Below are 13,551 nucleotides of genomic sequence, written 5' to 3' on the forward strand. Positions count from 1 at the left end.
TGCATGATATGGGGAGTGGAGTACTTTGGACGTTGTGTTGTTGTACTGTACAGTAGAGTAGACTATTTCCTCCACTGTAGTTCAAGCAGTTAGGGGTGTGACCAAGTGATGGTGACGTCCAAAGAGGGACGGATGAGGCGAAGATGACAGGAGATAAAAAAATACATATATAAAAAATGGTCATTAGTTGGAGGGGAAAAAATGGCAGCACCACTGTTGTAGGCCGGCTCCCCCTGGGTCGTCTAGTTTTTATGTGCTAAGATCAAGGGGGCAAAGCAGTCGTGCGAGTGTTGTTGGTTGTTCCAACTCCATAAGCATCAGCATCCTTCGGGGTTTGTAAGGAAGTGGTAGTAATCCCGCGTCGTAAAAGCCAGGAAGAGCGCATGATAGTACCCATAAACTGCGATTAAAAAATAAAAAAATCATCAACGAGAATCCGAATCCGGATGTCGACTGGTGTATTACTAGTTCCATCGGCGCCCTTGTTCTGGTTGAGCTAACGGCGCGGACCCTAGCCTCAGGTGCACTTGTCCCAAAGGGGATAAAGCGTTGCTATTCATGGAATATTATTAGCAAGGAACTGATCTGTATATATGGAGCCACCGTTTTGGCCACGATTTCTAGCTTGCTTTTAACTGGCGCAACCATAATAGCTGAACAAAAAACAGTTCCACAAGTTTGAGGGAAGGGGAGAGAAAGGCTGGCTTGGCTGGGTTGGTAAAAAGAGGAAAGAAAATAAAAAATAAAAGAACTCTGTGGAAGCAACCCAACTCCACCAAGACATCCCGGTTATGTTGCACTACGCCAAGGACTTGCTGCTGCTATCAATCATACATACTTACTTGCCGTACTTTCCAACAGTCAAAGTCGGTGCTTTACAGTAGATGTCGACGGACCCAAAGCTACCAAAGATTTTCATGCTTGAATTGAAAGGCAGCTTGGGACTTTTGTTCAACAAGTCTAAGTACAGTAAATAATAGCCTGCCGCCTGAATTGCCGGCCGACTTGCGGGGTTGCTTTGACAACGGGCTAAAAGGTACCTACTTGATTGATCGCTTGGCTGTGCTGTCGGAGGCTAGCTCCTTGCGGTTTGATCCTTTTCTTTGGGGAGGCAAAGTAAAATATTGGTTCTTGATGAATGGTATTGAGGCTGTGTTACCAGCAATCAGCGCAGAACAACTTTTTGGGCTTCTTGTCGCCGATGCATCGCTGCCCAGGGAAATAATGGTCTCTAAATCGAGATGGGGAAATAAGAACTGGCGAATGACGAGTCGCGGGCTCGATATGCTTTCAGTCTTACGGTGCTACCTCCGACTCGGGCTGTGGCACGTTGCTGCCGTTGAGGTTGCCATTCAACTCGGCCAGGAGTTTTGTTTCCAAGTGGACCGGCGCCCCGATACGACGTGCTTAGGGCTGGGGGAAAGGGAAACTTTGACGGTGACCAGTCATAACCCGGTACAGGTGTGTTAGCTGAGCCCTGATATTTGCGTATGCAGTAGAGTCGAGCTAGTCTACCGGTAAGCATGTTGAGCCAATCGCCTAGAGTGGGATAGAGAAGATGGATGGCAGTCATGGTGACCGGGTGACCCAGGGACTCGGCACCGACCTTTTTTTTTTCTTTTTCTGTCTCTTACAATTGTTTGTTTGTTGTTGATTTTTTCGTCTTTCGACCACAGACTGAAGTCTGCTTAGCATGCTTAAGCCATTCTAGTCTCGTTCTACCTACTATCCCTCCCGGAGATTCCAGTTTCTTTTTTGAAGTCTGCCAAAGTTGAGCCACTCCACCATGGTACTGATCACAGGTTAGGTGACTTACTTGGGATGGTTAGAGTGTATCTGGAAGGCGCCCGGAAGTCAGCTTTGTTAGTTGCTTTACAAATCTACCTAATCTTAGAGTTGCTTGCTTGGAAGATTGAAAGAAACTACAGTACACCGGTGACGATAAAAGTAAACAAGCAGATCACACAAAATACAGCCACTGTGGGCGGAAGGCGGCGGGAGAAGGACTTCGGGCTTTTCTTAACCACCGTCATTGGCCGCCCAGCCAAAAAAGCACGCCGGCCGGCCAAGAACTCACTTTTTCTTTGCTCGGTTGCTTCAGGCTTCTTACCAATTAGCCGCAGGCTAGACTGCACAAGGAATGGGCGTTTGCGAGGCACGTAGTCTTTCCCCTTCGTCCAACTGCGGACGGTGTGGCTGGGTTGATTTCACGTGGCGGATGCACGGGGTCGATGATGGACATAAGAAACATGAAAAAAAAGAAAGCAATAAACACCAAAAGTTTCGAGCTATTCTTGGCAAAACGTTTGTGCTCGATTGGTCTAGACCTAGACTGCAATCGTGCTTTTTTTGGTGACAAATCATGGTATGACTTCTTTGAGTTTTGGGATAAGTCCAACATCAGCGAGCAGAAAGTTATCTGAACTCTTGACGTAGGAGGCAGCTCCAATAGTCAAAAAGACCGTGCAATGTCAGGGAGGCCACCAATTCTTTTCTGGGCGCTTTTTGGCCTCGCCCCCCGGCGAACAAGAAAATAGAGAGGGAGCTCGACTCAATCATGTACCGAGATGTGATACACATCATTATAATCAATCAATGCAATGTATCTGCGATGTTCCTTGCTGTCAAATCCCACTGATGACTGCCATATGCAGCCTCATGGGGATGTGATGGGACGAGCAACATTTTGAAATGCCAAGGCGGATAGTCAAAAAGTCAAGCACAAAGACAAAGTGGGTTGGGATCCAAACCTGCAGCGTCGCCTCAGCATTTCCATGGCGGCTCGGGTTACGGGTAGAAATGGGGACTTGCCAGAGTTGCGGTTGCGGTTGCGGTTGCGGTTGCAGCTTGAACCAATAAAACAACAAACAACGAGAGCGAAAAAACAACAACTAGGGTCTAGGTAATTAATTACCTTACCGCAGCCATTCACGCCCACAAGCCAAAAAGGTCCGGAAAAACAGCTGCCGTTATTTTGGCTTGTGAAATCAATGTCTAAAGTAGGCGGGGCAGATAGAGAGACAAGACAGGTCAGGCTTGCATGCACAGTTAGATACAGCAACTACCTACCTTAGGCAGACGCGGACGGACGACGGTGACGACGTGGTCAGTGCTTCGACGGTCCCTTTGTTTCTTCATATCCTGGGTCAAATCTTTGGAGTCGCTTCTTCAAGGATGCCAACCAGGACAGGTAAGGTGTGTGGACTGGCGGACAGTCGAGTCGTCAACTTGGTGGGGCATCTACCTCTGCGTGCGACGTCTTGTGCTGAACGGGATGGTGCTGGGAGGGGTACGACCGGGATAGGGAGCCAGAGAAAAAAAAAGCCAGCTAGGCCAAGGGTAGTAGGGTGGGCGAGTGAACTGGGGGTTTTGGGGGTGTGTGCACCGTGTGCTCGCGGTTTCGCACACCAACCCAAAAGTCCCGCCTGCAGGCCTGCGACCGTGCTTCCAGTGTATGCCCGGTTGGCGGCACTATGACAGTACCCAGGTACCTGCCTCCATGCCTGCCTGTCCCTCTCGCAAACCCAGGGCAAAGCAACCCGCTAGCCCGGTATTTAACAAAGTGGCATCCCTCCCCCTCCGCCAAAACGCCTCCGACCTCTCCTTCTGAATCCAGTCTCAGCATCAATCAAGATTTCAATCCAGCGCCGTTCGCTGCAAAACTCAACAACCCACGTTCGCTAAGAACCCCCCTTAGGAAGTCCTCGTTGACTCCTGTCATTCGCTTGTTTCCTTACTGTCGCTTTTATTTTTCCTTTTTTTTTTATCTTATTTGTTCGACTTTTTGCGCCATCAAGGTATCTTCAAGAAGTATCTACCGAGAAATTGAAGGCGTAACGAACAAACCCCCAAAAAGACATTTAGCCAATACCAGCCTAAAAAAGCCCCGGAATACCTCGCAATTCATCGAAAAGCAAAGGATTTGTAGCGCAAAGTGGTTGGCGCTCGAATTTAATCGTGGCAAAAGACAAAGAATAAATCAGCTATTAGCAAGCAATATTGGGCTTCAGCATTCGGAAATCCGCACCTGCAGACAAATCTGCGTTATTTTGCCGCCTTAGCTTGCCACAGTCTCCGCATCGTCAAAACAGCCCACTTCGGCCCTAGCCGACGGTACCGTCACTCTGGCCTTGCTTCAGCCGCAAGCTTCTATCTTTCGCACGAACCCTACGACATCCCGCTAAAGTAGGGACTCATATCCGCACCAAAGCCAAGTGACGAAGCAGAAAAAGGCAAAGAGAACGTTGCATCAGTGGCCTCATTCGTTCGGCTCTGATTCAACCGCCTCTTTTACTACTCCGCCCGCTCACGTACACTGTGCCCCGGATTCGCATCTCACCTTCGGCCCTACTGCTACTATTGGCGTGACTGATATATCATATCAAAGGTCCCTGCAGCAGTGACAACCTTGTGATAGCCTCATCATTCGCTCCTCACCTACCTGACCAACACAGACGCTCGCTACCCTTCTTTGCTGCCTTGACCCCTCTCATCGGCGTCACTAGCGGCTTCTTCATGTAAGACCCTGCCTTGGACCCCTATCCTGTCATATATTGAAACTCTACTACACTTCATATCTCCCTCAGTCCCTCGTCATCACCTCACAACCTTGTTACCTTTTACCCTTGTCGAATATTGCCTTGGCTGACATAGACTCTTAGTTCTCTCGTTCCTCTTTGAGCTCTTCTCTTTAATAAAGCTTTGCACAATGGCTGGTCCCGGCGGTGGCCCTCCTCGTCGCAGGTAAGTCAAGTCTTTCTGACCTAGGTTCCTTGCTACGTATCTCACTGACATCCGCCTTCATGTAGCCACACCAAGTCCCGCAAGGGCTGTGAGACCTGGTACGTTGATACCGATGCCTGTCAACCAGGGCTTGCTCTCGACTGTTCTGACCCTCGCTAACCAACCATGTAGCAAACGTCGGCACATTCGATGTGACGAGACGTTCCCTCAATGTCGCAACTGTACCAAGCACAAGATCAGGTGTCCATACAATGACATTCCTATGTCTGATGAGCGCTCCGGCTCGCCCGATCAACCTGATCTGATGTGGACCCCAGAGTACAAGGCTGTCATTGAACAATGGCAGAACACCGGTGTATTCCCCTTCCCCGGAATGAACATCTACCCGACTCCCAACCCACAGTACCTTTCGACTGAAGACTTGAGGTTGATACATCACGTTGCTTCCATCAGCGATCAGATGCTGAGCATGGATGCCGATGGTTTCACTCTATGGACTCGGCAGATTCCCACGTAAGCAACCTTGCCAGTATTCGTCAGAATAAAGAACGATACTAAGACGGTGTACTACTACAGACTCATCAAGATCGGCGCCACAACCCCCTACGTCATGCACGCATTGCTAGCTTTTTCGGCCATGCACATCGCTTTCCTCACGGATTGCCCTCTCGTTGGCAACATGGCGTACGAGCATCGTGGTATCGCATTGAAGGGTCTGCAGGAAGCCATCGGCACATTCTCGAGGGAAACTTCAGACGCCATCCTTGCGGCTTCTCTTGTACTTTCTTGGCAAGCCACTGATTGGTAGGTTGTTTACTTTATCCCCTGCATATTACGGTCGCCTGCAGATAACGGCGGCGTACAACCGACAAAATCTGTCCAGTCCTGGCAGACGCTAACGAAGGCTTCCCATCATAGGCGCAGCTGGACCCATCTCATGCAAGGCACTCGAGTGGTGAGTGCTTAATGACTAATCCTGGTTTCGAGCTCAACACGAGCCTGAGATCGTCCATCTAAACTCTTCGCTTACCCCCAAAGTGAACGCCACTGACCTATTTATGACTTGAAACAGGTGATGGAAGCAATGGAGCCCTGGAAGCACGAGTCCCAATTCGGCGACTTCATTGCTGAGAGCAGCACATTCCCCACCGCGCCGCCGTCGCCCACTCCTGACCATAAACCTAGCCAGCCACACCAAGAGGACATTGACGCCTTTCAACGCACACTTCAGCAGCTGCAGAAGCTTGAAAGCCACATGAAGCAGATTCGGGAGGATCCCAAAGCTGTTACACAACTGATCACATTCTTGAAGGGTGCGCGCAAAGTCAGCCCGGCGTTTAACGTTGCCCAACAGTTCGAGCGTCTCCGCGACCTGAGGACCTGGCTCTTCTGGCTTCCCGTCGACTTCCTTCAGCGTCAGCGAGTCCCAACCGCTAGCTCCCTCCTGATTATTGCGCACTATTACACTGTCGCCCTCATCATGGAGCGCCTCTTCCCAGAGATCGGCGCGGCTTACTTTGGCAGCATGTCTATCGCCCCCGTCGAGGAGATTGCAAGGCGCCTACTATCGGTCAACGTCTCAGGCAACATGAACGATGTCTCGTCGCCCCTGCCGCTTATGGAGTTCCCTATCGACACGGTCAAGGAGTTCCGGTCTCGCATGGGATTCGCTCATCCTGTTCGCACGCCTTCGTTCCCTCAGTTCGACCCGCCCAACTTCTATGTCCCGCACAGCGCGCCGATGCAGCAGATGCCAGTCACGACTGCCGAGTACGGGCCTTATGGGACCACACCGGCTTTCAGCTACAGCACTGAGGACCTGTCCGTAATCACAGCTGACCATCTGAACACACCGGTCACGGGACCCACCAGCGCTATCAGCCCCCTGCAATTGTCGTCGCCGTTCACCAACCATCAGTACCTGAACATCCCGAGCCCTTCGTACGGAGGATACAGCCCCGCATCCAGCACATTCGGCGGCGACTTTAACGACTTTTCTGCCGAGTTTGGTGACAACTCGTCCATTGGCTACAGTGACCATGAGGACTTTGCATATAATGATATGGGTTTCGGCACCCCGATGATGGGAGGTTCGAGCAACTTTGGAGCCGGGTTCGTTACTCCAGCCCAGCCCCTGTGGACCTAGAGACCGAAAAGATCTCGAGCCACCGTTCTATCCCCGAAACCACGCCTTGGTCGGTCGAGCGTCCGACGCCTCAGCCGATCCAGGACCAGCATCGAACAAATTTGTCTGACTTTGGCCCCTTCCCCAGGACTCCAACTTGTATGAGCACAACGCCGACTTTTCCGCCCCCGGAAGACCCTCTTGGGAGGTTCCCAGGCCTTGCTCCCTCACCATTCCTCAAGCCGGAACAGTTTGGAATGCTACCTCCGCCGGAGTCGCCCATACCTGGCCTCTCCGTCCCGAACCATCGCCATAACCTCTCCGTCACTTCGATTGCATCTTTCGCCTCTGCACCTCCATCACTCTCAGATTACTCTGTCGACTTCTCCCCTGTGGCGATCAAACAGGAGAGTCGCGAAGTCTGATACGATTTTTACTATTTGAGTTTTTTTCTTTGTTTTTGCCGACGTCTTTTCCACAGCTTTCGCTCGCAATGGAACTGCTCTCGTTTGATCGCTGCCGCTATGACCGATCTAAGCATTTTCACATTTCACAACTACATGGCCTCCACTACGGAGAGCCAAACTTTTTAATCTCAACTTCGACAACAGACGCAAATGTATTACAACACTCCTTGACTACCACGATCGCTACCAAAACCAACTTCTGATTGCTCGACGCAAACGAACCATCCAACTTGAACCACGCTCCTTCACGCATGCAAGAAAGCAACACCTCGCGCGCTCAGTCGCCCAAAGTGTTAGCATAATAATCAAACCACGCTCCTTTGTCAACATCATCCAAGAGATACCCACTATAGACATTCCTTTTTCGACGGATGGGGGACACCTGAAACAAACCAACCTAGAGCATAGACATGACTCGACACACTCCTTTGACGACCTTGACGACATTCTCAACCATCTCAGGCATGCTGGAGTCATCCATTTTAATCAGCGTTTACACTCCTTCACGGAAAGACGGGTTCGCATCGACTAGCTCTGCGCCCGAGATCTTTACTGTTTCACACCATTTTTTACGACGATCACGATACCCAACCTGCATAGCGACTGTTGAACCCTTTTTGTTCCCATTTTATAGGGAGACTACCTTTTTGGTCTAATTTTTGTGTTTTTTGAATTTTCCTCTAATGTTTCAATCAATATGATTGGATCTACAAAACTGCATTGGGTGGCGTTAAAATAAGCTCTGGATATATGTATCTCAACTCTGAAGTTTTGTCTATCCTGTTATATTCGCAGCTAATAAGAAAGATGCTTCCTTAATTTGATCGAGACCTAGTCCGAACCTAGAACTTCCTGTAGTCCGTCCGTGATTGTCACCCAAACAACATCTACTTGTGTTGCGTCGTTTTCCCATAGTCTGAGTGCACTGAGAAGACCTGGGGCCATCATCTGGTCACCCCGCGTGGCATGACTTGCACAGTCTAACATGCCTTACAACACATAGGTGAAACTTGAGTGCAGTCCTCGTCGGCTGGTCGAATTTGTTCGAGTGTGACGTGTATGTGTCGTAGTATCTATGTTCCATGTGACATTCACGAATCTGATGGACCCATTTACCGACTCGCTCAGACCCTCGATCAGAGAACTCTCAACACAACAATGTAAACAGCAAATCCGTCAGCCGAATTATGTCTAAGAGTCACGGGGTACCCACACCAAGCTGAACAACGGACCAGCACCAGGCTGGCCATTCTCAAAGCAATCGGGACCCTCGAGTATTATGTACATGAGAAACTATCTACTTTTTTCGAGTTTGTCATCTATCTACCTATCTACTGGATTTGACCGCGTGGGGATATCTACCTAGGTACTATGCAATGCCGATAAAAACAAATTTAAGAAGAAGAACAGAGATCGTCCCAAGGTTTGTTTTTGTTTGTTCCCGTTCGTCCCTCCTGTATGGGCCAATTTTTCCCTCCTCTTTAGCCGTGTTCACGTTTTGAACAGTCGAGATACCAACCTCTTTCTGCAAAACACCCTTGTTATCACCAGAAACCACAAGGGGTACTCTGCCGTGTGAAAGAACCGGAGTAGCCGTCTTGCAAGCTTTGATGATTGCTCGAATCCGCCCGAATTCCCTATACCAGTTTGATACGAGTGCTTCTGGCCCCCTGTGACGGCCAACGAGTCCGTATGACTTTTGCCGTTGAATGCCCCAGGGTGTCTCTTCTTCTAGCACACATCTTCGTCGTGCTGATTGAAGCTCAACTCCCTTGTTTTCCAGAACCTGACCGTAATTACTAGCGGTCGTCCTATGAGACCTTTGTCTTCAAGGCCAAGTCCAACAACGTGCCCCCTAAGCATCTTTACCGTACTTGACCCATAATAGGCTCGGTCAGTTTTTGCCTCCTGGCTAGCAAACACCGTTTGCCATGTGTAGCATAATTGCTCCAGACACCTACGAAAGCAATATTCCCGATCGTGACTTCGTTGCTCGCATCACTGCCCGAGAAAAGAAACGCCGTGGCCAGTTAAAAAAAGAAGAAAAAAAAAACAGATCACTCCTAACCAGTCCGCCATCTTGGAGATGTGAAAGAAGATTTAACGAAATGACGCATGATTATGAAATTGCAAGATAGGTTATGAAAGCAAGCTGGCAGTAGACACCGATGTAGCGCTGGCTTTAGGCGATGTTTCCGTGTTTGAATGCCAATTCATGCCTTTCTGTGACAAACCCAGGGTGGATTGGCAGCAGTGTCATGGAGAATGAGTCTCACTTCAAATCCCGTAGAGCTGCTTCAAACTAGCCTGGGCATCCTGGGGCATTGTAGATAAGAATGAATCAAACTGTGGGATGATTTGTTGGTAGACATTGATGACCTGGTGGATAGAAATGTTAGCAAAGAATAGCATTTTGCATTGCATGGTCAGATACGCCACTCACATTCCTGAATGCATCATGCAGCTCCTGCTTGATGGGACTTCTTAGATTTACCAGGTCCCGGTACTTCGCGATGGCCAAGAAGAAGTGCGGGATGTCCTTCTCGATCGCTTGAGGGTTCCTAGACACGGTGAGCGCAAAGCCCTTGAATGCCGTGGCCTTTTCCTCGGACGGATCAACCTCGTCCATGGCGTTGAGAAAGTCATCCGTGAACATGTTCAAGTGGGGGGCCAGAAGTTCAGCATTATCGATGCCTAGCCTTCCAAGGGCGATTGCAGCGTTCTCCCTAACGCTCTTGGGGACTCGAGGGTTGGAGAGGATCTCGACGCATCGCTGCAGCAGCTCCTGGACGAAGGGTGCCATGCCCTTACCGTGCTGAATCGCGATCTCACCGGCGCTCCAGCAAGCATTGTTCACGACGCCAAAATCATCGTCCATCTCCTCGTCCAAGAGATTATCCAGGTCCAGCTGCTTCAATAAGATTGGGAGCAGGGTGGCCAAGTTGGGCTGAAGCTGCCCGAACACATAGCGCGCGCAGTCACCAAGAAGGGCGTATGCGGATTGCTTGACTTCGTCTGCAAGGTCATCCATACACAAGCCCAGGAGCTCAAAAAGTTGCTGATTTGACTGCCCGACAAGCTCAGAGGATTTTGCGGGCTCCAAACATTGAACAATGGCACTCAGCATATCTAGGCTGGTGACGAGGAAATCCCTGTCAGGTTGGTCGATTGCCCCGTTGTTCTTTGCATGATGTGACTGCTCCAGATTTTGGTGAATTATCTCGAGACATCTCCTGAAGATGGGTTGGGCGTATGGTGCAAAAGAGTCACCAAGTGCCATGGCCACGTACGACATACACTCGAGCAGCGGGAACAGCTCGCGCGACTGGTCTGGCACCTTCTGCCAGCGATCGATCAGTACGGGCATTAGCGTGTTGGAGAGCTCCGGTGTGGCCAAGACAGGCCCGATGCTCTCGGCCAGCGTCTGCACGCAGTCATACAGAATATATATGTTCTTGTCCTTGTACTTGGCGAAGCAGCGGACGAATTGTTGGATGATCGGTCCGCTGTAGGGCTCCAGCACTTTACCGGCCTTCTCCTCGAGGTTAGCCATGGCCGACGCAGCGGCCTCCTGAACCTTTTTGTTCTTGTCCAGCATTTTGGTCAAGATACCTTCCATCATGGGCACAAAGTACTGCTGCTTATCGTTCGGCTCAGTCAGAGCGGCAGCCCACGAGGAATAGCGTGCAAGGGTCCAGCAGGTGATTTGTCGGACCACGGGTTCGGTGTCGTTGAGAAGCGAAATAAGGTAGGGGACGAGTTCCGGGAGGTGAGGTGTGACGACATTCATGCATCCGTCGGCAATGGCACCAAGTGCGAGCACTGCTGCTTCCCGATGAGGCCACTCGTCGTGCTTGAGATTCTGGCTCAGGTAGGGTAGGATAGATTCGAATACAGGGGCGTTGAAGTCGCGAGCGAAGACATCCAGAGCGGCGGCCGAGCATTTGCGAACTGACCATTTCTCATCGGGGTTCTCGTCACCCTCCTCGTCGTCCTCGAGTTCGCCCTCTTCCAAATCGTCATTCATGTCGTCCAACCTCTGGAATCCTGGATTGCCATCCTTGGAACCATCCAAAACCTCCCCATTTGCTGCCCTTGTGAGCTTTTTGGTTGCAAATTGCGGTTTGATATCTTCTGCACGGTCGTCCTCATCCTCATCATCAGAAGCACCTTCAAGTGCAGCAATATCCTCTCCACTGTATCGCATGCAATCCAATAGAACGGGCATGATCTTTTGGATATGAGGGATAAGGAGCTGCCACAGGTCGTCGTGCTCACCAACAGACAGCCAGAACTCTGCGGCCTCGACAGAAAGTTCTTCATCTTCGCTCTTCTGTTGAACGATGATGTAATCAACCAAATCAGCGATATGAGGCTGCAGCTTGTCTGGCCTCGTTTCGACAAGCCGTACGAAGGCCCGGCAAACCTCTTTCCGCACATCAACATTGTCATCCTGGGACAGGTAGAACAGGTGCTGTAGCAGACTGTCAATATTGTTCAGCATGGCCTGCGACTTGCGCGAGGTGAAAACATTGATTGCCGTCAAAGCATGCACCCGGACCTTGGGCTGGGGGTTCTTGGTGGCTTCGATCAATTTGGGTAGGAGATAGTTCAGGGGCCTCTGGCCATTGTGTTCACGCTCCAGTGTTTTGGTGTTGTCCTCGCATATCTTGGCCATTGCTGAGATGGCACCCTCTTGCGCCTCGGGAGTAACCTGGCCTGACTCGTTGCTGAACATGGCCAGAAGCTCAGGGAGAAAGCTCGGCCAGCTGAAGATACCACCTCTACGGATCAGCTCCGTGGCGATGTTGCCGGCATAGCTGCGGATCTGCGAGTTCTTGTCCTGGATTCCAATGGGGATAGCTTGCTTGATCATCTCCAAGCTCGATTCGGGAATTTGCTTGAAGTCGTTTTTGATGCTGTTCTTCAGCATTATCGCCGCGGCGGCCCGTATAACGTGAAGGTCTTGCTGGCCGATTTGCACTCCTGGCAGAGACTCTGAAGAAGAAAAGATCAATGCGAGGTAGTTGTTAAAGTCGGGGGATGCCTTGGCCTGGCTGAGCATCTGTACGGTTTGCGCAAATCGGGGCGTTAGTGTCTGTCTTGTGGTTTTGCGAAGCAGAGAGATATGTTTGGCGAGCGCGGAGGTAGCCTCACCTGTTCGGCCTGCTTCTGGGAATCCTTGTTGAAGGCGCTCAGCGAATCCTTGAGGCATACTGCCAGAGTCTGAAGAGACTCTGTGCTTGGTTGCCACGCCATATTTGCGGTCGCCTGCACTTCCGCGAAGCTAAGTGGTCGGTCCTCTGGTGGAAATTTGTCGATGTGACGGCAAGCCCATAGGGCAAGCGATATCTCACTGGCAGATGGTGGTCTCGTTGGGCAAACGCATGCGCTTTGGATACCGTTTCAGGAGTGCTGCTTGAAGTGTTGAGTTGGTTGGTTAATTGGAACAATGGTTGATGTTAATTGTCTAGTTCTGACAGAGATCCGCAGTCATGAACTCCACGGGCTTTTGGGGGCACGAGGAGGGCTGCCAGACTTCGCAGGTAAAGTGCTTTTTTGGTGGTGGTGGGAGGGCGGCCTGCCCGCATGGTGGGGTTGCGAAGGATGGCCAGCTTTTTGCTGGGGAGCGGGCCAAGAAGGAAGTGGGTGGGCTTGCTGGCTGGCTGATTTTGCGGAGCAAAAGTCTTTACGACTCGAAGTAAAAGGCGGGGCAGGGGCAATTTACACGAGTAGCGACAGACGACCGTGTGGTGTTGTCCAGTACAACGTACAAGCTAGGTAGGTAGGTAGGTTAAGGTAGGTAGGTAGGTAGATAGGTAACATCGGATGTCAAAGTTGAGAAGAGGTCATTTGCAGCTTGACCTTGTGTTTGTTGTTAATCCTCTTCCCTGCATACCTCTACCTCACCTGGTAATGTGGGTAAAATTAGACACGTCCTCCCCTGCCAGGTATCCAAGCGAGGTTACCAGGTAGATAGGTACCGCTGACACTTGTAACTAACTGACAGAGCGAAATGTAGTGTGATGGATGATGACCTGACACTCAACGCAAACAAAGCTCTGATGCGATGCACAACACAACATCCTGTTGGTATTTTTAGTCTAGACTACCTAAGTTATTCGATTGTTGGTCAAGTCACTCACTCACATGCAGATTTCTGCCATACTGAACCAAAGAAAGCCAATACTGATTTGGTTGTTTTGCATCGCCCAG

The 13,551-nt window shown here is 50.5% G+C and overlaps 3 protein-coding genes across 4 annotated transcripts; 2 read left to right on the forward strand and 1 right to left on the reverse strand.

Moving 5' to 3' along the window:
- Positions 1-1,224: 1,224 nt before the first annotated feature.
- MGG_16246 (uncharacterized protein) lies at positions 1,225-2,117 on the forward strand (the record flags this gene model as incomplete). Its single annotated transcript, XM_003709777.1, has 2 exons — positions 1,225-1,461; positions 1,929-2,117. 2 exons carry the CDS (start codon positions 1,225-1,227, stop codon positions 2,115-2,117), a joined length of 426 nt encoding a protein of 141 aa, XP_003709825.1.
- Positions 2,118-3,598: 1,481 nt separating this feature from the next.
- Positions 3,599-8,192, forward strand: MGG_11764. Of its 2 annotated transcripts, XM_003709779.1 has the most exons (8): positions 3,599-4,517; positions 4,662-4,743; positions 4,809-4,841; positions 4,915-5,256; positions 5,320-5,547; positions 5,662-5,698; positions 5,816-6,855; positions 7,017-8,192. In XM_003709779.1, exons 2-8 carry the CDS (start codon positions 4,709-4,711, stop codon positions 7,291-7,293), a joined length of 1,992 nt encoding a protein of 663 aa, XP_003709827.1. In that variant the 5' UTR covers positions 3,599-4,517; positions 4,662-4,708; the 3' UTR covers positions 7,294-8,192. The 2 variants fall into 2 exon arrangements, with proteins under 2 accessions (XP_003709827.1, XP_003709826.1); XM_003709778.1 differs by having other exon boundaries at positions 5,816-8,192.
- A 385-nt stretch (positions 8,193-8,577) lies between these two features.
- Positions 8,578-13,357, reverse strand: MGG_09208 (transportin-2). Its single transcript, XM_003709780.1, has 3 exons — positions 12,493-13,357; positions 9,779-12,400; positions 8,578-9,714 (listed from the first exon to the last, which is right to left on the reverse strand). The coding sequence occupies exons 1-3, from the start codon at positions 12,592-12,594 to the stop codon at positions 9,613-9,615; spliced, it is 2,826 nt and encodes a 941-aa protein (XP_003709828.1). The 5' UTR covers positions 12,595-13,357; the 3' UTR covers positions 8,578-9,612.
- Between the last annotated feature and the right edge of the window lie 194 nt (positions 13,358-13,551).

Source organism: Pyricularia oryzae, chromosome 1 (genome assembly GCF_000002495.2).
Source record: "Pyricularia oryzae 70-15 chromosome 1, whole genome shotgun sequence".
NCBI lineage: Eukaryota > Fungi > Ascomycota > Sordariomycetes > Magnaporthales > Pyriculariaceae > Pyricularia > Pyricularia oryzae.